General features: G+C 43.9%; 1 protein-coding gene across 1 annotated transcript in view; it reads left to right on the forward strand.

Annotated features, from left to right (window-relative positions):
* smg9 (SMG9 nonsense mediated mRNA decay factor) overlaps positions 1–24,849 on the forward strand; it is a 48,857-nt gene that overhangs the window by 15,982 nt on the left and 8,026 nt on the right. Inside the window, exons 7-13 of the mRNA XM_079504789.1 lie at positions 708–819; positions 10,406–10,501; positions 11,469–11,554; positions 12,587–12,693; positions 17,679–17,786; positions 21,140–21,265; positions 21,722–21,866. Coding sequence (XP_079360915.1) covers positions 708–819; positions 10,406–10,501; positions 11,469–11,554; positions 12,587–12,693; positions 17,679–17,786; positions 21,140–21,265; positions 21,722–21,866 — 780 coding nt within the window. The remainder of the gene's footprint in view (positions 1–707; positions 820–10,405; positions 10,502–11,468; positions 11,555–12,586; positions 12,694–17,678; positions 17,787–21,139; positions 21,266–21,721; positions 21,867–24,849) is intronic.

Genomic DNA, 24,849 nt, shown 5'->3' on the forward strand with positions numbered 1-24,849 from the left:
GTACGTGCAGAGGCTTCGTGTTCGGGTGACGTGTTGTTGTGTTGGTCACGTCTGTGTGCGTCTGTGTGTGTACGTGCAGAGGCTACGTGTTCGGGTGACGTGTTGTTTATTGTGTTACAGTCCAACAGTGATGTAAATAGGTTTTCAATGTAATGAGTCCCAGGATGTAGGGATGGTCTTTTCGATGAGTCCCAGGGACATTTGATGAGTCCCACTTCAACGACGTTAGGAGTCATTTTGCCATTTTTGAGTGGTGTAAACCACTCCTACAACTGGCTTTTTTGTGCAGAAAAAATGAGCATGGTTGCTATGTTCACCCTGTTGTAATGACGTAATGAAATCACACTCGGGTGAACATAGCAACCATGCTCATTTTTTCTGCACAAACAAAGCCAGGTAATGAAATCACACCCGGGTGTGATTTCATTACGTCAGACATGATTTCATTACCAGACAGACCTTACACCACTCAGTTCACACGGGTGTGATTTTTTTTTTTACAAATTGCATCAAAACTAAAGCTATCAAAATAAACTAGAATAAAAAACAGTACAGTAGTGCATCCCGTGGAGGCAAAGGTCGTTGTTTTATTGCATCCCTTAACTATAAACTGTGTTTTGGGATGCAAAATGTACCCTATTTTAATCTGTGTGTTGGTCGCGTCTGTGTGCGTCTGTGTGTGTGTGCGTCTGTGTGTTTACATGCAGAGGCTACGTGTTCAGAGCTCAGACTCAGGACATGAAGGAGAGAGGAGGGAACCAGAGCTCTGGCATCGACTTCTACATCACCCAGGAGAGAGTCATCTTCCTGGACACACAGGTAAGACCCCCCCCCCCCCCTTACATCACCCGGGAGAGTCATCTTCCTGGACACACGGGTAAATCTCGCGAGAGTTTCTTGCTGGGATAAAGAAAGGTCGATAAGTAGATCTTCTCCTGATTTGTCTCGCTAAAAGAAGCCATTTTTGTATGAATATCTTGGAAATATTGTATGTGATGATTGGGTCCAGTATTTAGTTCAGTGACCATGGAGTTAAGGAATGGTTCAGAAGCTGTGTTCACGTTCACTCTCCCATTGGAAATGAATAGACTCCAACATCCTCCCCGTCTCCTAATATTGTCCCCGCCCCCTTCACGCAGCTACGGGAAGTCAAGTGGAGTTCGTGCCTCTTGCTAATTTTCAGGTTTAACCCATTCTGGGCGGGAACCCCTTTTGGTGTTTTAACTAAAGCATTATGTTCTACTTTAGCTATTGAAAAATAGCAGATCTACAAGCTCATAGCGCGCCACCGAGTGGCGCGCTACGAGCTTGTAGGTCTGCTATTTTTGAAATGCGGCACAAATCTTTGAATATATATTCTTTCAGAATACATTTTTATTATTTCGACCCCACATATAAATGGCATTAAATGGGGGTCAGTAGCCTATGCATGTCAAACTGGGCATCCTTTTCAAATGGGGTCTTGCCCTGAAAATGAATTTTCAGGGCAAGACCTCGACCTCACGCGTGCGGACTCGGCCCCCAGCCTGGTACCCTAGTCAAAATATGGCCCTCGAGGAAAATTAATTGGGGAACCCTGCGCTACGAGCTTGTAGATCTGCTATTTTTGGAAAATCGTGAGAATGTGGCCCAAATCTTTGAATTCTGTATACTTTAATCCCACCCCGGGCTACTCCAGGCTTTTCAAAGCTCGCGTATGCGTGGAATATCAAATCAAAGTTTATACTCTGAATTTATATAGTGTCAATTAATTAATATTTTCAATCATTATTTTTTATAACCAACAAAGACACCTAAAGGTTGTTCAATAGCATTGATTTATATGATAAAATAATAATAATCAAATCAAACCAAATGGAGTCAGGTGGTTCTCCCCGACAGCAACGATCAACTATGGAACATAGAAGCCCTTAAAGGAGAATTCCATACTAGAAAGCTTTCTTACCTTTTATTTGTAGTTGTTACGTCCCCACCAAAGAGGTCCAGGTGTTATATGTAGTTGTTACGTCCCCACCAAAGAGGTCCAGGTGTTATTTGTAGTTGCTACGTCCCCACCAAAGAGGTCCAGGTGTTATTTGTAGTTGCTACGTCCCCACCAAAGAGGTCCAGGTGTTATTTGTAGTTGTTATGTCCCCACCAAAGAGGTCCAGGTGTTATTTGTAGTTGTTACGTCCCCACCAAAGAGGTCCAGGTGTTATTTGTAGTTGTTACGTCCCCACCAAAGAGGTCCAGGTGTTATTTGTAGTTGTTATGTCCCCACCAAAGAGGTCCAGGTGTTATTTGTAGTTGTTACGTCCCCACCAAAGAGGTCCAGGTGTTATTTGTAGTTGTTACGTCCCCACCAAAGAGGTCCAGGTGTTATTTGTAGTCGTTACGTCCCCACCAAAGAGGTCCAGGTGTTATTTGTAGTTGTTACGTCCCCACCAAAGAGGTCCAGGTGTTATTTGTAGTTGTTACGTCCCCACCAAAGAGGTCCAGGTGTTATTTGTAGTTGCTACGTCCCCACCAAAGAGGTCCAGGTGTTATTTGTAGTTGCTACGTCCCCACCAAAGAGGTCCAGGTGTTATTTGTAGTTGTTACGTCCCCACCAAAGAGGTCCAGGTGTTATTTGTAGTTGTTACGTCCCCACCAAAGAGGTCCAGGTGTTATTTGTAGTTGTTACGTCCCCACCAAAGAGGTCCAGGTGTTATTTGTAGTTGCTACGTCCCCACCAAAGAGGTCCAGGTGTTATTTGTAGTTGTTAAGTCCCCACCAAAGAGGTCCAGGTGTTATTTGTAGTTGCTACGTCCCCACCAAAGAGGTCCAGGTGTTATTTGTAGTTGCTACGTCCCCACCAAAGAGGTCCAGGTGTTATTTGTAGTTGCTACGTCCCCACCAAAGAGGTCCAGGTGTTATTTGTAGTTGTTACGTCCCCACCAAAGAGGTCCAGGTGTTATTTGTAGTTGTTACGTCCCCACCAAAGAGGTCCAGGTGTTATTTGTAGTTGTTACGTCTCCACCAAAGAGGTCCAGGTGTTATTTGTAGTTGTTACGTCCCCACCAAAGAGGTCCAGGTGTTATCTGTAGTTGTTACGTCCCCACCAAAGAGGTCCAGGTGTTATTTGTAGTTGTTACGTCCCCACCAAAGAGGTCCAGGTGTTATTTGTAGTTGTTACGTCCCCACCAAAGAAGTCCAGGTGTTATTTGTAGTTGTTACGTCCCCACCAAAGAGGTCCAGGTGTTATTTGTAGTTGCTACGTCCCCACCAAAGAGGTCCAGGTGTTATTTGTAGTTGTTACGTCCCCACCAAAGAGGTCCAGGTGTTATTTGTAGTTGCTACGTCCCCACCAAAGAGCAGTGTTGGGCATCGTTACTTTAGAAAGTAACGTCGTTAGGTTACTGGATTACTGCCCATAAAAAGAATCCCTTACCGTTACAAATTACCTTCTGAGAAAAGTAAAAGGATAGATTATTTTCCGTTATTTTCCGTTACCCGACAATTAAAAACCCATTTTCAAATGCTTGCGCAAATTGGTTGCATAACTTACATTGTATACTGCCTACCGTCATTGCGCCGCCCGCCTTTGATATCACGGCCGGTTAAAAACAAGACACAATAGAGCGTCGCAGTCCCGCCTCCTACCCGGGACCAGGAAATGAAATCCAATGTATTATTCTCATAGACATTTCGTAAAGTATTTATTTAAAGACTGTTACGCCGCGGACAAAGCCAACTCGAGTCGTGACAACTCATGACAACACAAACAATATTTTGGACCAAACAAATAATTAGAAAGAAGAAAAAAACGGCAGGTTACAACACTTTTTTTGTTGTTTTTCTTCTTTCTAATTATTTGTTTGGTCCAAAATATTGTTTGTGTTGTCATGAGTTGTCACGACTCGAGTTGGCTTTGTCCGCGGCGTAACCGTCTTTAAATAAATACTTTACGAAATGTCTATGAGAATAATGCATTGGATTTCATTTCCTGGTCCCGGGTAGGAGGCGGGACTGCGACGCTCTATAGACAATATCCCCTTTACAGCTCTTTTATTAATGAATATAATTCGCACAATCATCCTACTACACATGGGACTGGACAGAAAAGTGTACAGGTCCCGGACTCCCGGGGAATCAATATGCGTATATGTAATGAGGGCAATCAGGCCATAGGCTGCAACAAATACAATGCGTAGGCCTCTTTAAATTTATCAGCAAAAATAAAAACAAAATGGGACATACAGTCAAAAGAAACCGAGGGTATAGGCCTCTCTCGAATAGATATTCAATCAGAAAGAAACCGAGGGTATAGGCCTCTCTCGAATAGATATTCAATCAGAAAGAAACCGAGGGTATAGGCCTCTCTCGAATAGATATTCAATCAGAAAGAAACCGAGGGTATAGGCCTCTCTCGAATAGATATTCAATCAGAAAGAAACCGAGGGTATAGGCCTCTCTCCAATAGATATTCAATCAGAAAGAAACCGAGGGTATAGGCCTCTCTCCAATAGATATTCAATCAGAAAGAAACCGAGGGTATAGGCCTCTCTCGAATAGATATTCAATCAGCGCAGGCTCATACAATTATAATAGCCTACATTAAATTAAATTTCACAAGTTGTCTCAAAGACATCTGAAGGCTGAATCCTTCAAAATGAGGACAATCAGGATTCAGGACATTTCCACAATGGTGATTGGTGACAGTCACAAATTAAACGCACACAGAACCACAATGTAAACGAAATATAGGCTTAGTTATAATAAAATACAATAGCCGGACTTCTCAACGTGCCTATGAATAAAACGAAACTTCACAGCATGCAGCAGCATAACAACAACATTACAGTCAAAACGCAACAACAAAGTTGCCTACAGGCTTAGGCCTATACACTCACCAAGTCAATGCGTAGCAGGCTAATCCAAATTATCCAAAGTGGTGATTGTAACGGAGGAGAACAAGTTTTTCAAAGCGTGTGTCGGATAGTCTGTTCCTCCTGGGGGTGAGAACGAGACTCCCGAGGCTGAAAAGCCTCTCGACGAGGGCACTGGATGGTGTTGGGGTATTGAGTCGAAGAAAGATCTTTTTGATCATCGGGAACTTATTCAATACATCCATCTCGTAACTTGCTGACTTGAAATAGTCCGCTATTTCACTGTCCGCCGACTGCGATACGTCATGTCTTTCTTCTGCAAAAGCAAAGAAATCATCACCCTCTGCCTCGTCTTCTCCGGCGACAGGGACAGCCAACACCGGCGGTATTTCCTGCGGCACTTCATCAACCGGGAGAGCACGGAGCTCGGCAACGAGGAGCGTCTTCGTGCGGTCTTTTTGCTCGTCCTCTTTCATCCATCGCAGCTTGAATTTAGGAAGGGTCGCTGCAGCCAGCAAGGCCTCCTTACTGTCCAGCGTGGAGGCGAAACGTTTCTTGACGGCCTGCAAGGCATAATATTACAAAACGCTATTAAAAATAAATACAATAAAAACATGTGCATGTGCACATCTATGTTAGATTTATCCTTACACGTGATGTTGACACCCCCATCAGTATTAATTTAATAATAATAATAATAATAATAATAAATAAGATAATAATTAATAATGATCACATGGACAGTGCACTACAATTTTAGATCAAGTGCTATGAGCATGAACAATATTTACCTCGACTATGAAATCGGGCAGGCCAGCTGTCACACGGGAGAGCGTATCCTTTAACCCCAGGGTTCTAGCCATCAGGGCCTCGAGTGTTGGCAGGATAGTTCCATGAAAGCAGTTGTCTTCGCCTTGAAGAATATCCAGGGCTATTGTGAGGGGCTTCACAACCTTACAATACTCATTTAGGAACTGGTACTCTTTCTCTAAAAAGCACCTGATTCCTAGTTCGGTGCAAAGCCTATTCAGGTCCGCTATGGGATTGTCAATGACTCTGCGCAGGGCATCATAGAAGGAGTTCCACCTTGTTTTAGAAGGAACCAGGAGCTTTCTCTTGCAAATGTCTGACACGCTCTCTGATGCCACAGATGACCTGCTAGCTTTGGTCCACAGGCCACAACATTTGGCAGTGGCGCTCCTGTACAACGCTTTTGATTCACTGTGTGACAGCAGACACTTCTCTATGTCATTTGCAATGAGATTGAGCGTGTGCGATGCGCACCTGTGATGTGGAGGGAGAACAAAGGTATTGCTGTCCTCATCCTCGGTGGAAAGCACTGCGTGTAGATCTGCAAAGGTAACATCTTCATTTGCGTCGCCCTCTGATTCAGACCCAGAACCACCCGGAGCCGCCTGTTCCTCCTGGTAAACCCGGAATGCTTTAACAAAGTTTGAGCCGTTGTCGGTGACGGTGGCTGTCACTTTCCCACTTAGGCCATAGGATGTGTGAATCTGCTCGATTTCAGAGGTGATCACGTTATAAGTGTGCCTTCCCTTCACTCGCCTACAAGCAATCGCTGCTTTCTTGCGCTGCAAAGTAGAGGGATCAATCCAGTGGGCCGTCATTCCCATAAAGCTTCAAACGTTGATTTCAGCTCTTTCTCCATGTCACAGTAAGCTTTGTCAAGGTAGCTGGAAAATGTTTTTCTGTCAAGCAAACTTCCCTCCTTGTTGCGCGCCATAGGGATTTTACTAATTATCTTACGGAAAGATGGAGACTCCACAGTGGAAAGCGGTAGCATACGCTCCACCACGTAACCAGCTACAAGCTCATTGATTTCCTTTTGAGTGACTGATGATGAAGTTAAATCCAATCGTTGCTGTTTATGAGCTGGTCCGCCGTCTGCATCATCATCATCATTGTTGTTTTCGTCGGGTACGGGATTGTCGTTTTCTTGAACAGCCCTCGCCACCAATGTTGTGTTGTGGTGTATTTTCTCCAAGTGCTTCTTTAAGTTGGCTGTAGAAATCCGCGAAGAAGACAGCTTTTTACCCAGACACAGCTTGCATTTTACTTCAATGTTCTTTTCGTCTTTCAGTCTGATAAAATTAAAATAATGCCTATATTTCCAGTTCCAAAAGGCTGACACTGGTCTGTCACACTCGTTGTCGTTCGCCGCCATTTCGCTTGAATAAATGAATCGGCTGTCCGGGCAGCTTTTCTGCACATGCGCACAGGCTGACAGTTTATTGACAGTGCAGCTGCCAGCCTGCCACATATCAGGTGCACAGATCACACAGAAGGGAGGAGGAGGAATGTGAGTCGGGGCTCTTTTTTTTTAAAATCTTGCCAACAAAATGAACAGAGACACATAATTACACATTATAGTAACGGGATTACTTTTTTGGAAATGTAACTGTAACTATAACTACTAAATTGCAAAACTAACGAGTTACTTTATTCCGTTACCAATAAAAGTAGTCCGTTACATAACGCCGTTATTAATAGCGCCGTTACACCCAACACTGCCAAAGAGGTCCAGGTGTTATTTGTAGTTGCTACGTCCCCACCAAAGAGGTCCAGGTGTTATTTGTAGTTGTTACGTCCCCACCAAAGAGGTCCAGGTGTTATTTGTAGTTGTTACGTCCCCACCAAAGAGGTCCAGGTGTTATTTGTAGTTGCTACGTCCCCACCAAAGAGGTCCAGGTGTTATTTGTAGTTGTTACGTCCCCACCAAAGAGGTCCAGGTGTTATTTGTAGTTGCTACGTCCCCACCAAAGAGGTCCAGGTGTTATTTGTACTTGTTACGTCCCCACCAAAGAGGTCCAGGTGTTATTTGTAGTTGTTACGTCCCCACCAAAGAGGTCCAGGTGTTATTTGTAGTTGTTACGTCCCCACCAAAGAGGTCCAGGTGTTATTTGTAGTTGTTACGTCCCCACCAAAGAGGTCCAGGTGTTATTTGTAGTTGCTACGTCCCCACCAAAGAGGTCCAGGTGTTATTTGTAGTTGCTACGTCCCCACCAAAGAGGTCCAGGTGTTATTTGTAGTTGCTACGTCCCCACCAAAGAGGTCCAGGTGTTATTTGTAGTTGCTACGTCCCCACCAAAGAGGTCCAGGTGTTATTTGTAGTTGCTACGTCCCCACCAAAGAGGTCCAGGTGTTATTTGTAGTTGCTACGTCCCCACCAAAGAGGTCCAGGTGTTATTTGTAGTTGTTACGTCCCCACCAAAGAGGTCCAGGTGTTATTTGTAGTTGTTACGTCCCCACCAAAGAGGTCCAGGTGTTATTTGTAGTTGTTACGTCCCCACCAAAGAGGTCCAGGTGTTATTTGTAGTTGCTACGTCCCCACCAAAGAGGTCCAGGTGTTATTTGTAGTTGTTACGTCCCCACCAAAGAGGTCCAGGTGTTATTTGTAGTTGCTACGTCCCCACCAAAGAGGTCCAGGTGTTATTTGTAGTTGCTACGTCCCCACCAAAGAGGTCCAGGTGTTATTTGTAGTTGTTACGTCCCCACCAAAGAGGTCCAGGTGTTATTTGTAGTTGTTACGTCCCCACCAAAGAGGTCCAGGTGTTATTTGTAGTTGCTACGTCCCCACCAAAGAGGTCCAGGTGTTATTTGTAGTTGTTACGTCCCCACCAAAGAGGTCCAGGTGTTATTTGTAGTTGCTACGTCCCCACCAAAGAGGTCCAGGTGTTATTTGTAGTTGCTACGTCCCCACCAAAGAGGTCCAGGTGTTATTTGTAGTTGTTACGTCCCCACCAAAGAGGTCCAGGTGTTATTTGTAGTTGTTACGTCCCCACCAAAGAGGTCCAGGTGTTATTTGTAGTTGCTACGTCCCCACCAAAGAGGTCCAGGTGTTATTTGTAGTTGCTACGTCCCCACCAAAGAGGTCCAGGTGTTATTTGTAGTTGCTACGTCCCCACCAAAGAGGTCCAGGTGTTATTTGTAGTTGTTACGTCCCCACCAAAGAGGTCCAGGTGTTATTTGTAGTTGTTACGTCCCCACCAAAGAGGTCCAGGTGTTATTTGTAGTTGCTACGTCCCCACCAAAGAGGTCCAGGTGTTATTTGTAGTTGTTACGTCCCCACCAAAGAGGTCCAGGTGTTATTTGTAGTTGTTACGTCCCCACCAAAGAGGTCCAGGTGTTATTTGTAGTTGTTACGTCCCCACCAAAGAGGTCCAGGTGTTATTCTGTGCAAAAACTCCTTATTGGCTATTTCCCCTACCATAAGCCCTCAATGAATTGAATTGAATGGGGCATTGGGGTGTTGTGCTAATTCGCTTATTTCCATCGCTCAAAACTATAATTGTTTTGTATATATCCCCTCTTCATAATGTAAATAATATCCCAAGCGGCACACTTTACTACTTATTTGTGATGGAAATAAGTGAATTAGCACAACACCCCATAGCCCCATTCAATTCCCATTCAATGCAATTCATTGAGGGCTTATGGTAGGGGAAATCATAGATATATATAAACACTAGATAGCTCACCCGCGCTGTTGGCCAATGGAGAGCGACGTCGTTACGTGGCGGCCATCTTACCTCGGGACACATAACATTGTGTCTATGGGGCATGTACTCTTAAATGACCATAACTTTGCTCAATTTTCAACCGATTTTCAAACGGTTTGGTTTGTTATAAACGTCAGAGACGTCCGCATACTTATATGCTTTTATACGACGTTCATATAAAAAACATAAATTAAGCAGATAAGCGTCCTGAATCATAGCCACGTTGACAACGATTGTAATAAACCAACCCGTTTGTAAATCCGTCAAGATTTGAGCGAGTTATGACTGTTTCTGTTTGAGCTGCCATTGAACATACTGTACTGTAGCCCCGAAGTAAGATGGCTGCCGGGTGAACGACGTCAGAAACTCCGCCTTGAGCCATCTAGTGTTTATATATATCTATGGGGGAAATAGCCAATAAGGAGTTTTTGCACAGAATAACACCTGGACCTCTTTGGTGGCGACGTAACGACTACAAAGAAAGGTAAGAAAGCCTTCTAGCATGGAATTCTCCTTTAAACCATTCTGGGCGGGCCGGGAACCCCTTTTGGTGTTTTAAGCAGTATGTTATACTATTAGCTGTTGAAAAATAGCAGATCTACAAGCTCATAGCACGGCACTCTGTGCCGCACTACGAGCTTGTAGGTCTGCTATTTTTGAAAAGTCGTGAAAATGTGGCGCAAATCTTTAAATATATATTCTTTCAGAGGGAACGGTTTTTAACTCAAATCTTTGAATATATATTATTTCAGAGGGAACAGTTTTAACTCAAATCTTTGCTTCTAGGGGGGGTTCCCCTGGAACAACATATTTTTATCCAAATACAGATAATTCTGGGGGTCCTTGACATGAAAAAGGTTGAGCACCACTGACATAGAAACATGAGGTTTTTCAGAAAACTGTCATTTTTTAGAATCGTTCTCAGGTCAAAATGGGTTAAAAGTTAACTTAAAACCTCTCAATTTTCCCTGAGAAGATGAAGCTGCTGCCTTTTTGCCTTTTTGTAAACGTGTAAATGACCATGTGTTGTTTCTCCAGCCCATCCTCAGCCCCTCCATCTTGGATCACCTCATCAACAACGACCGCAAGTTACCCCCCGAGTACAACCTGCCTCACACCTACATCGAGATGCAGGTCAGTGCTTGGCCTGCGGAGGGCAGTGTTGGCTACATGATGCACGACCCCTTCACGTTCACTTCAATCATTCCTCTTGGCCAGTGTTGGTTTTGAAAGCAGTTTTATTCATAATAGTCTTTTGAATACAATTTAATTTAGTTTTAGTCATATTTTTAGTCATTTGAAATGTTTTAGTGTCGGTCTAGTTTTAGCCGACTAAATCTACAGTTTATTTTAGTCATATTTTTAGTCATCTGAAATGTTTCAGTGTCTGTCTAGTTTTAGCCGACTAAATCTACAGTTTATTTTAGTCATATTTTTAGTCATCTGAAATGTTCTAGTGTCGGTCTAGTTTCAGCCGACTAAATCTACAGTTTATTTTAGTCATATTTTTAGTCATCTGAAATGTTTCAGTGTCTGTCTAGTTTTAGCCGACTAAATCTACAGTTTATTTTAGTCATATTTTTAGTCATCTGAAATGTTACAGTGTCGGCCTAGTTTTAGCCGACTAAATCTACAGTTGATTTTAGTCGACAAAAATGTATTTCGGCAGTGCCTTGGTGGCGTCGTAATGGCAGATTTTACATGGTTGCATGCTGAAAATAGCCGATCTACAAGCTCTTCTGCGACGCGTTGTGAGCTAGTGTAGATCTGCTATTTTCAGAGTGCAACCAACGAACATAAAATTACTTGTCTTTTAGTTCTACTGGATCTCTTCTCCACTAGTGCCTCCCTTTTAGTCTAGGATTTATTTGTTGATGACATTGTCAACATATTAGTCTTAGTTTTAAAATTATGGCTTAGTTTTTATTTAGTTTTTATGTCGTTTTCATCAGTGGAAAAAGGTGGTTGACGAAATCAACACTGCTCTTCTTGGCCTTGTGTGATTGTGCATGTACACCTTCACATGTAAACCTATACCAACAATTAATAATAATGTATAATTAATTAATTTTGATCTTTTTCTGTGATTCTCCTCTTGCAGTCTCTTCAGATCACTGCCTTCCTGTTCACCGTGTGTCACGTTGTCCTGGTGGTCCAGGACTGGTTCACTGACATCAACCTGTACAGGTGAGAACCGAAAAACATGTGTTTATAGAGAGGTTAGAAGACCCTCCTCCGCTACGCGTCAGGTCTACCTACACCTCTCAGCCATTATAAAACCCTCCGCGTCGGGTCTACCTACACCTCTCGGCCATTATAAAACCCTCCGTATCGTGTCGGGTCTACCTACACCTCTCAGCCATTATAAAACCCTCCGTATCGTGTCGGGTCTACCTACACCTCTCAGCCATTATAAAACCATCCGTATCGTGTCGGGTCTACCTACACCTCTCAGTCATTATAAAACCCTCCGTATCGTGTCGGGTCTACCTACACCTCTCAGCCATTATAAAACCCTCCGTGTCGTGTCGGGTCTACCTACACCTCTCAGCCATTATAAAACCCTCCGCATCGTGTCGGGTCTACCTACACCTCTCAGCCATTATAAAACCCTCCGTATCGCGTCGGGTCTACCTACACCTCTCAGCCATTATAAAACACTCCGCGTCGGGTCTACCTACACCTCTCAGCCATTATAAAACCCACCGTATCGTGTCGGGTCTACCTACACCTCTCAGCGATTATAAAACCCTCCGCATCGCGTCGGGTCTACCTACACCTCTCAGCCATTATAAAACCCACCGTATCGTGTCGGGTCTACCTACACCTCTCAGCGATTATAAAACCCTCCGCATCGCGTCGGGTCTACCTACACCTCTCAGCCATTATAAAACCCACCGTATCGTGTCGGGTCTACCTACACCTCTCAGCGATTATAAAACCCTCCGCATCGCGTCGGGTCTACCTACACCTCTCAGCCATTATAAAATCCACGGTAACCTGAGACCTCTCTTGTGGCTTATTGCTTTAATCTACACTGCCAGCCATGCGAGCGAGTGAACGATGACATTTTATTAGAATACGTCTTTTTGGGTGAGACTGTCCTGACGTACGGTGAGCGAGCAGCGACGTGGTCCACCCCTCCTACAGTACACCCCCCCCCCCCCCCCCCCCATGAGGTTATAATCCGTGTGTGTGCGCGTGTGTGTGTGCATGTAGGTTCCTGCAGACAGCAGAGATGTTGAAGCCCTCCACTCCCTCAGCCAGTCATGACAGCAGTGGAACTACAGGAAGTGACGATGGAGCCGAGTACTACCCTCACATAGGTACGGTACGCTTTATGAATAGTATCCTTCATATACTGTATGACAGGCATTTTTTGGCATAAATCAGTGCTATTGAACACCCTTTACGCCTGTGTGTTGTTTCATAAATCAGTGCTATTGAACACCCTTTACGTCTGTGTGTTGTTTCATAAATCAGTGCTATTGAACACCCTTTACGTCTGTGTGTTGTTTCATAAATCAGTGCTATTGAACACCCTTTACGTCTGTGTGTTGTTTCATAAATCAGTGCTATTGAACACCCTTTACGTCTGTGTGTTGTTTCATAAATCAGTGCTATTGAACACCCTTTACGTCTGTGTGTTGTTTCGAAAGTATTGAACCAATGGAAAGTAGTAAAAAGTGCTTTGGACAAAACCTCTTAACTCCATTGGACCCTCAAAGTGTCTGCTAAAGCAACTAACTCCACCACCTCTCCCACCTCTCATGGAAGTAATTGACCATAGGTATATAAAGTCACAACACCAACTTTGATGAGGCTGTATTGCTTTGTTTTAAAAAAAATATAAGGTTTTCTTAATTTCCTGAAAAATGGATATTTTATTTTTCATTTCCTGAAAAATGAACATGTTGGAGTTGTGAGGTTTCCTCCCCATAGCAGAGATATTATCCTCACATAGGCACACTTCACACACAAACCTTCACGAGGGGAAGTTGTCTTATAGTGATAATAATGAATTGCATTTTTATAGCACTTTTCCAAGTGCTCAAAGCGCTTTACAATGGTTCATTCATTCATACATTGGGAGGTGAATCTTTACAATGGTTCATTCATTCATACATTGGGAGGTGAATCTTTACAATGGTTCATTCATTCATACATTGGGAGGTGAATCTTTACAATGGTTCATTCATTCATACATTGGGAGGTGAATCTTTACAATGGTTCATTCATTCATACATTGGGAGGTGAATCTTTACAATGGTTCATTCATTCATACATTGGGAGGTGAAGCGGCGAACAGTCGACGCCAGCGTCCTCACTTCCCACATTCACACATCAATGGTGGCGAGCTCACACCAAACCGACTCATTGGAGGCAACGTAGGGTTCAGTGTCTTGCCCAAGGACACTTCGACATGTGGACAGGAGGAGGAGCCGGGATTGGAACCGCCGAGTCGACCCAGGGATCATTGGACGACCTGCTCTACCTCCTGAGCCACAGCCTCCCAGACCCAGGGATCATTGGACGACCTGCTCTACCTCCTGAGCCACAGCCACCCAGACCCAGGGATCATTGGACGACCTGCTCTACCTCCTGAGCCACAGCCGCCCAGACCCAGGGATCATTGGACCACCTGCTCTACCTCCTGAGCCACAGCCGCCCAGACCCAGGGATCATTGGACGACCTGCTCTACCTCCTGAGCCACAGCCTCCCAGACCCAGGGATCATTGGACGACCTGCTCTACCTCCTGAGCCACAGCCGCCCAGACCCAGGGATCATTGGACGACCTGCTCTACCTCCTGAGCCACAGCCGCCCAGACCCAGGGATCATTGGACGACCTGCTCTACCTCCTGAGCCACAGCCGCCCAGACCCAGGGATCATTGGACGACCTGCTCTACCTCCTGAGCCACAGCCGCCCAGACCCAGGGATCATTGGACGACCTGCTCTACCTCCTGAGCCACAGCCGCCCACAATGATAATAAACTCCTATTTCCATAACTTTCCAGGAAATGGGTAAACAAAAATATCCTGTGTTCCAATTGGATCCATTACAGTCGTTGAGTCACAAGCTCTTGATCATGAGTTTCATGGGGTCAATATTTATACAGTTTCAAAAAGGTGTGGATCCAATTTTCTAGGGCTGCAACTAACGATTATTTTCATAATCGATTCATCGGGCGATTATTTAAACGATGAATCGATGAATCGGATTATGGCACCTTTTTGCAATTACCTTTAAAAATTTGCTTCAAGTTATTGTAGGCATGTTGTAACTAACTACTCCTTCAAAATCTATATTTTACCCCCTTTTTTTATCCATTCCTTGTACTTGTAATGATACTGTAATCTGTAATGTTGACCATGTATATTCTTTCCATTTCTATCTCTGGGACCGCAATTTATTATTATTTTATTTCTATTGTAAAATCAATGTCAATTTTGAGAGTCCATTTGGTTCCATTTTTGCACTCTCTGTTACAGACCCTTTAGGGTCCACATGGTTTACTTAAATTACTTGCTAACTATCTATAATTTAGCTGAAACTCCCACTATGAGAACCACTGTCCTACAGTCTGTGTGGGCACGCACACACACACACACACACACACACACCAGCATGCTAGCTGATAGAGGAAACCGTTCTTATTTAGAAGCCATATTAGCATGTTCTCTAGGCTCTAGTATCACTTATTGCAACAGCACTGAACAACTGATCATTGTTAACGTTCTGCTTTTGCCCTGTGCCCACATCAATGCGCTGCTGAGTAAAACAGGTGGAACAAATTTGAGGAGCTAACGAGCTACACTGCTAGTGCTCCGTAGCCTGCCTGCAAGCAGCTCACCGATTCAGACTTTGGGGAGCATTTTTGGTCATACGACAAAAAATATGGACAGTGGCGGTGCTCACAAATACCATGTTTTGGGACCTGTTTGGGGCATTTTGCAACCTGTTGAGCTCACAGATCAGCTGTTTTTGCGGAGCTCATCGCAGCCACAGAGCCACTTGACGCTCTCTCTCTCTGTGTACATGTGTGTGTGTGTGTGTGTGTGTGTGTGTGTGTGTGTGTGTGTATGTGTGGGAGACTGAAGTTGGGAGAGAGAGAGGGGTAGATGCGGAGCGCTCAGGTCACGTTCAAGACAATCTCGTGTTGTTTATACCGACCCGTTGCATATTGATCGTTCAGCCTAGTGCCATTACTGAACGGTAAAAAAAAAAGCAGCTTTACGTTAGATTTTAATGTTGGAAAACACCCGCGATTAAATCGATAATCAAATTCGTTGGCAACGAATTTAATTATCGATTTAATCGATTCGTTGTTGCAGCCTTATTTGAAATGTAATGGAATCTCGTCGGGTACCTAGAGACGTTTCACCCCTATCATATAGACCAGGGGTTCTCAACGTTTTTGGCCGGGGACCCCCGGAAATGCTTTGGCAATGTCTCGGGACCCCCGCCCCGCCCCCTCCCGACCCCCAATATAAATTGACTACTACAATAACCTTAACCCATTTTGGGCGGGAACCCCTTTTGGTGTTTTAAGCATTATGTTATAATTTAGCTATTGAAAAATAGCAGATCTACAAGCTCATAGCGCGCCACCGAGTGGCGCGCTACGAGCTTGTAGGTCTGCTATTTTTGAAAAATCGTGAAAAAACAATAAATAAATAAAAACTGGAACTCCCTCAAGTACCCCTGGGGGTCCCCGGACCCCACTTTGAGAACCACTGCCCTAGAGATGTATAGACCCCCTTTCCACCGTTTGGGAACCGCTTCAGTTCAGAACCAGTGTTTAGTCCATGAGCCAGACCTCCAACATTGGAATGTTGAGTGGGCAAAACCATACCTATATTAAATTGTTTATAGGATCAATATAAGTAAATTAATATATGATAAGACAGTAGTAGCTTTTTCACATAGCCCTATATATTTTTTCCCCCCCCATATTTTCCTATATAATGCCTAATTTGTATATTTAACATTTTAAGATTTGTAAAACAATAAATCATTGTCTTTGTGTAAGTAATCAACTGGGGAAGTTTCATGGTGATGATAATCTAATATAGGTATGGTTTTACACACTCAATTCATAATTAACGTTCCAATTGTTGAGCTCATGGACTAAGAACCAAAAACAACTGAACCGCTTCCCAACCGGTGGAAAAGGGGCCATAGTGTTTGCATGCAGTTGAAAGAGGGGGGCGGCTGTGGCTCAGGAGGTAGAGCAGGTCGTCCAACTATCCCAGTTGAAAGAGGGGGGCGGCTGTGGCTCAGGAGGTAGAGCAGGTCGTCCAACTATCCCTGGGTCGGCGGTTCGAGTCCCGGCTCCTCCTGTCTACATGTCAAAGTGTCCTTGGGCAAGACACTGAACCCTACATTGCCTCAAATTGCTCCCGATGTGCTGGTTGGTACCTTGCATTAACCTGACTCCGCCAGATGGGGCAGCAGAGAGTACACTGGGTTCCCCCCTCCTGCTCCCATCTGGGAACTCTCAGGCAGACTTGATGCCCGGCCACAAAACGGCCTGGCCAATCAGCAGCAGCTATCCCGCCTCTAGCTGCTGAATGGGTGAATGTAAAGCGCCTTGGATAAAGGCGCTATATAAATGCACCATTTACCTCCAATGAGTCGGTCGGTGTGAGCTCGCCATTGGTGTGTGAATGTGGGAAGTGAAGACGCTGGCGTCGACTGTTCGCCGCTTCACCTCCCAATGTATGAATGAATGAACCTTCACCTCCCAATGTATGAATGAATGAACCTTCACCTCCCAATGTATGAATGAATGAACCTTCACCTCCCAATGTATGAATGAATGGACCTTCACCTCCCAATGTATGAATGAATGAACCTTCACCTCCCAATGTATGAATGAATGAACCTTCACCTCCCAATGTATGAATGAATGAACCTTCACCTCCCAATGTATGAATGAATGGACCTTCACCTCCCAATGTATGAATGAATGGACCTTCACCTCCCAATGTATGAATGAATGAACCTTCACCTCCCAATGTATGAATGAATGAACCTTCACCTCCCAATGTATTAATGAATGAACCTTCACCTCCCAATGTATGAATGAATGAACCTTCACCTCCCAATGTATGAATGAATGAACCTTCACCTCCCAATGTATGAATGAATGGACCTTCACCTCCCAATGTATGAATGAATGAACCGTTGTAAAGAGCTTTGAGCACTTGGAAAAGCGCTATAAAAATGCAATTCATTATTATTATTATTATTAAAGGGCTTTTAGTTCGCCATCTAACGTATACTTTTGTGAATGTGTGTCTAGTGTTTGTGCAGAACAAAGCCAGGCGAGACGAGTTCTGTCCCAGGAACCTGAAGAAGATGCACATGGTGGTGGACAAGATGATGGTCCACTCTCACCTCAAATATAAAGGTACGACAAGATGATGGTCCATTCTCACCTCAAATATAAAGGTACGACAAGATGATGGTCCATTCTCACCTCAAATATAAAGGTACGACAAGATGATGGTCCATTCTCACCTCAAATATAAAGGTACGACAAGATGATGGTCCATTCTCACCTCAAATATAAAGGTACGACAAGATGATGGTCCATTCTCACCTCAAATATAAAGGTACGACAAGATGATGGTCCATTCTCACCTCAAATATAAAGGTACGACAAGATGATGGTCCATTCTCACCTCAAATATAAAGGTACGACAAGATGATGGTCCATTCTCACCTCAAATATAAAGGTACGACAAGATGATGGTCCATTCTCACCTCAAATATAAAGGTACGACAAGATGATGGTCCATCCTCACCTCAAATATAAAGGTACGACAAGATGATGGTCCATTCTCACCTCAAATATAAAGGTACGACAAGATGATGGTCCATTCTCACCTCAAATATAAAGGTACGACAAGATGATGGTCCATTCTCACCTCAAATATAAAGGTACGACAAGATGATGGTCCATTCTCACCTCAAATATAAAGGTACGACAAGATGATGGTCCATTCTCACCTCAAATATAAAGGTACGACAAGATGATGGTCCATTCTCACCTCAAATATAAAGGTACGACAAGATGATGGTCCATTCTCACCTCAAATATAAAGGTACGACAAGATGATGGTCCATTCTCACCTCAAATATAAAGGTACGACAAGATGATGGTCCATTCTCACCTCAAATATAAAGGTACTGTTCTGGTCCACTCTCACCTCAAATATAAAGGTACGACAAGATGATGGTCCATTCTCACCTCAAATATAAAGGTACGACAAGATGATGGTCCATTCTCACCTCAAATATAAAGGTACGACAAGATGATGGTCCATTCTCACCTCAAATATAAAGGTACGACAAGATGATGGTCCATTCTCACCTCAAATATAAAGGAGGGGCCGCCATGACAACAGACAGTCTACCGTTGGGGGATCACGTATCGCCATGCAGAGCCGTCATAATCGGAGATCGCTCGGACGTGTGATTGTAACGCTTTTTTATTCATTATAATTGTAGTGATAAGACCGCAATGAACGCATCGGGGACGTAATCGACCCGGGTGTAATGTATAACGAACTTTTCCGCGTCCTAAACCGTGGTGTTGTGATCCGTTGTCGTCGACATCACAGCCGGGTGAATCTTTTTTTTTTCTCCATCGCCCCCAACCTGCATGCCCAGGCATGTTCTCTTGTTAGTAAATATACTTCACTAGCTTGAAAAACAAAATCAGCTGATGATGACAACGCGTCTCACCGTTATACTATAGTTCTGAACCGAACGGTGGAATGGGACTTTTTATAGCCGTACGGATCAAGACTTTTGCTGCCCAATGTGCCCATGAACCCCCCCCCCCCCCAATGTTTTGCGATCAAGACAATGAGGCAATCATCATCTAAAGAAAGCAGAGTTATGAAGGTTTATAGTCAGACATTGACAGGCAGATATAACAATAAACACAATAAATATGCTATACACCGAATGAAAGCCCTGAATGTGTACTTTTACGAGGAAAAGAGTAAACATTGATCCCATGTACAGTTTGTCATAAATTGGTTACATTGCACATTGCGCCCACCAGATATAACTGCAGAGAAGACATGGACCCGAACTCAATATTCACAAAATAAGGCCTATAGCGACATATAAATACTATATACCGTATGAAACAGAAGACTCTCTGCTTTCATAAGAAAAAAACTTCTACTGTAGTAATAATAAAAATCACACCCATGTGAAGTGAGTGGTGCAACTCTGTCCCATATTCTGTTCTCTGCTTATTCAATACAGCTCGCTATATACGGACTGAGGCAGAAAGTCATGTAAACCTTTTATTTACAGTTTGGTCTGTAAACTTCTACTGTAATAATAAAAATCACACCCATGTACCCCCGTATATAGCGAGCTGTATTGAATAAGCAGAGAACAGAATATGGGACAGAGTTGCACCACTCACTTCACATGGGTGTGATTTTTATTATTACTACAGTAGAAGTTTTTTTCTTATGAAAGCAGAGAGTCTTCTGTTTCATACGGTATATAGTATTTATATGTCGCTATAGGCCTTATTTTGTGAATATTGAGGAGTTCACGTCCATGTCTTCTCTGAAGTTATCTGGTGGGCACAAGCTGCATTCAATAACCAATTTCTGTCTAACTGTACATGGTGTCAATGTTTACTCTTTTCCTCGTAAAAGTACACATTCAGGGCTTTCATTCGGTGTATAGGATGTATAGGATATTTATTGGGTTCAATTGTATATCTGCCTGTCAATGTCTCTGACTTTAAACCATCCATAACTCTGCTCGCTGTTCAAGATAACCACTTCCAGGCAAATGCAGGTGTTGCAAAAAGGTCAATATCTCCAGAATGGAACATGGTAAAATCAAAATGTATTTTTTTAATTGAAGTGGACAAGTTCAGCTTTCTTTTGATGTATGCGTGTGATTCTCGATATAAGAGAACATTTTGCTGTGGGCCCCCGAACAAGGCCTTTGTGCAATGTTAAACGGTAGCAACATCCAAATAGGCCTGCCGAGATCTTGTAGCAATCAAAGTGTTAAGTAGCTAAAGTATAACACAATTATTTTTAACACCAAAAGGGGTTCCCTTCCAGAATGGGATAAAGGTACTGTCTGGTCCTCTCACTTCAAATATAAAGGTTAGTACAGTACAGGCCAGGGTCTTTTTCAGGCCAAGGACCCCTTAGCTGAGAGACGGACGAGGCAGGGACCCCTTAGCTGAGAGACGGACGAGGCAGGGACCCCTTAGCTGAGAGACGGACGAGGCAGGGACCCCTTAGCTGAGAGACGGACGAGGCAGGGACCCCTTAGCTGAGAGACGGACGAGGCAGGGACCCCTTAGCTGAGAGAAGGACGAATGTTGTGGTTGTGTGTCTTTCTACAGGGACATTGTCCATGTTGTTGGACTGTACCATGTTGTGGTTGTGTGTGTTCCTACAGGGACATTGTCCATGTTGCTGGACTGTACCATGTTGTGGTTGTGTGTGTTCCTACAGGGACATTGTCCATGCTGGACTGTACCATGTTGTGTGTGTTCCTACAGGGACATTGTCCATGCTGGACTGTACCATGTTGTGGTTGTGTGTGTTCCTACAGGGACATTGTCCATGCTGGACTGTACCATGTTGTGTGTGTTCCTACAGGGACATTGTCCATGTGGTTTGACTGTACCATGTTGTGTGTGTTCCTACAGGGACATTGTCCATGCTGGACTGTACCATGTTGTGGTTGTGTGTGTTCCTACAGGGACATTGTCCATGCTGGACTGTACCATCTTCCCAGGCCTTGGACGTGACTACCTGGAGACGGAGGTGAACATGTTCCTGCTTCCTCTCCAGGAGAGCGACGGAGACGATGTTCTGTCCAAAGCAGGTATTGATTAGGCAGTGGGACGTCCCCCCTCTTCTCTGTATATATTTATTGATCAGGGTGATGTATCTGTGTATTGATCAGGGTGATGTATCTGTGTATTGATCAGGGTGGTGTATCTGTGTATTGATCAGGGTGATGTATCTGTGTATTGATCAGGGTGATGTATCTGTGTATTGATCAGGGTGATGTATCTGTGTATTGATCAGGGTGGTGTATCTGTGTATTGATCAGGGTGGTGTATCTGTGTATTGATCAGGGTGATGTATCTGTGTATTGATCAGGGTGATGTATATGTGTATTGATCAGGGTGGTGTATCTGTGTATTGATCAGGGTGGTGTATCTGTGTATTGATCAGGGTGGTGTATCTGTGTATTGATCAGGGTGGTGTATCTGTGTATTGATCAGGGTGGTGTATCTGTGTATTGATCAGGGTGATGTATCTGTGTATTGATCAGGCTGTGGGACGTCCCCCCTCTTCTCTCTGCTGCCGGGGTACCGCGGACACCCCGCCTTCTCCTCGCTGGTGTCCAAGCTGCGGAGCCAGGTCCTGGCCATGCCCCGCTGCCAGCTGTCCCACACCATCCTGACCGAGAAGAACTGGTAACATTTACACCTTTTATTATTACTGTCTATGAGAAGAACTGGTAACATTTATACCTTTCTGTTAGTTACTGTCTGAGGGCCGATTCATACTCCTATCTTAGGGCTGAAAAACAAGTGCGTTGGGCTCTGTAGCGACTACAACGAACGGGGGTGCATGGCTCTGTAGCGACTACAACGAACGGGGGTGCGTTGGGCTCTGTAGCGACTACAACGAACGGGGGTGCGTTGGGCTCTGTAGCGACTACAACGAACGGGGGTGCGTTGGGCTCTGTAGCGACTACAACGAACGGGGGTGCGTTGGGCTCTGTAGCGACTACAACGAACGGGGGTGCGTTGGGCTCTGTAGCGACTACAACGAACGGGGGTGCGTTGGGCTCTGTAGCGACTACAACGAACGGGGGTGCGTTGGGCTCTGTAGCGACTACAACGAACGGGGGTGCATACTTAGTTTAGAGGCTCTGTAGCGACTACAACGAACGGGGGTGCGTTGGGCTCTGTAGCGACTACAACGAACGGGGGTGCATACTTAGTTTAGACTAGGGCATTAACGACTTGAGATTTTTTCCAAGTCGACTTGTCAGACAGTAAAGTCGAAGTTGAGTCGATTTATCGTTTTGTATGACGGGGGGGGGGGGTGGAGGTGCGCGCGCTCAACAGGGGCGGGTGGAGGTGCGCGCAATACGGAGCCTGTCAAACAAAGCACTGCGCACACAGTGGCCTCTCCAATATGGCACAGTGTATATATCATCTATATGGCAAAGCGCTGATTATCAAAACATAAAACTATAATAGTAAATACTAAACAGTGTGTGCGTCGCACACTGGTACACAGACCAGAAAAGAGAACACAACAGGAGAGGGGGCATCATTGGCACACAGCGCCAGCAGCAGCAGCACAGAGCAGCACAGCGGCCCGAGAAGTACACAATACAAAATATAACATTAACACTAGTGGCAGACCTTCAGAACACAATATAGAAGACATAGGTCTATATATTATCATCACAGCAGCCAGCAGCAGTTTGGCACATCATCAGAATACAATCTGCATTACCTTCCACGTGAACCTTCTCCTCCTCCTTCCCCTCCAATAGTGCGGCGGATAACCAAACCAATTGTGCATTTTATGACTAAAGCATGAAACTTTCAGCATATCATCTACACACCCCAAGGTTTGATTTCAGACGTGGAACCACTTTCTGACTGACCTCTGGTGACCTTGAGGGGTCATTGACCTCAGAATTGCATTTTTGCACGTTTTGCTCCATTATTTTCCACTATAATAATTTATTATGTTTGTTAAATGGAAGTTTTGTTCTAATGAATGACAACTTAAACCCCAATAGTCTACAGAAATGGTGAATCATGTCAACTTTTATGATATAAATGTTATGACATTGTTATAACATTAAAAACATCTAGGAGAGAGATTGTGCGGAGAGTGATAGAGTTAAGGTTAAGCTCATATATGGAAGGTATTGTGCATGTTATGACTAAAGCATGACACTTTCTACAGTGTTTCTATATACCATGAAGTTTGTTTTTAGATGTGGAAACACTTCTGAATTTACATCTGGAACTTGTCAGAGGCTGTACACATTTCGGGCTGTCAAACCATGTTGTAAACCGCCATAGGGCCCATGTTAAACCCAGAAATGTTGTTTCCTTTAAACTTTTATTAAAATGTCATCTATAGGCTAGCAGATGAGACTAAGATTGTTTGCTAAAAGTTATATGTTGGACAATTTGAGGAATTAGCATAATGAGCAAATCAATTGCTTAATGAGCAACTTAACTGGAAATGGCTATCATTTTGCATCCAGTTAACTTCGAAAGGTGACTTAAGAGTCAAAGTCTATGTTTGTGATATCCAGAAATTAATCTGCTGTTATGGTGAAGGCATGCACCCTTTCTTCATTAGCATAATTGGCATAAATTATAACATAGGTACAAATTAGGAATTAGCTATACAGTATTATTGCTTTTAGTCAACATATCAAGGTTGTTTTAGAGTCTACATCTATATTATGTTGATACATAAATTAATCTCTTGCCATAACTAAATTATGAAATTGCTCCTCATTTGCATAATTTGCATAAAGTATATAATAATTCGTCCAAAACCAGGAAATAGTAATATTTTAACTTAATAATTTAGAAAGGTGCTTTTAGAGACTATGGGCTGTATTTTGCGTGTCTTAAGTACCAGGTCTATTACATAACTTAAGACCTGGAGGCGTGGTCAATGCCATTTGGCTATTCTGAGTGGCCAAATAGCATGGTCCAGGTCTTAAGGTAAGTAATAAGACCTGGTACTTAAGACACGCAAAATACAGCCCTATAAGTAAACCATTAAAACGTAAATTGTCTGGATCGTGTCCATTTATCGATTGATTTTGTCCACCTTCTCACCTGATCCCATGCTCACCTAAGAAATCACTAAAGAGCTTTTCCATGAAGTATGCACACCACACTGGACCTCAAGCTCTAGGCCTATTTTATGACATATCTAATACAGTGGAGTGACGGAGCAGCAGTGGCTCATGAGGTAGATCGGACATCTTGGAATCTGAAAGTACGGCATGATGCACACTCTGATGGCATTCATTGGCTGCATTGGAACATTGATGAACATGTCTGTGATAAAAGTAGGCATCAGATGCTTGTGCTTGTCCTCCTTCCTGTTGTATGTGAATGTGATACTGTCTCCTTACTCTCCTACCCTGTGAGAAAGTACCATGCCTAGTCTCAATACAGTTCCTGTTGGAACTTCTACATCCCATTCACAAGAAAGATGGCCATAGCTGAATGGAACACCTGGGAAATTCCAGGCCCCGGCAATGTGTCGAGGTATACATAGCAAGACCCTTAATCCCCAACTACCCCCTGACCTCAAAGGTCTGATGGCCTTGAGCAGCAATAACCTAATTGAAGCAGAAAACTGAATTTTCCAATATGATTAATATAAGGTCTAATTATA

Source organism: Electrona antarctica (assembly GCF_951216825.1).
Source record: "Electrona antarctica genome assembly, chromosome: 6".
Taxonomy (NCBI): Eukaryota; Metazoa; Chordata; class Actinopteri; order Myctophiformes; family Myctophidae; genus Electrona; species Electrona antarctica.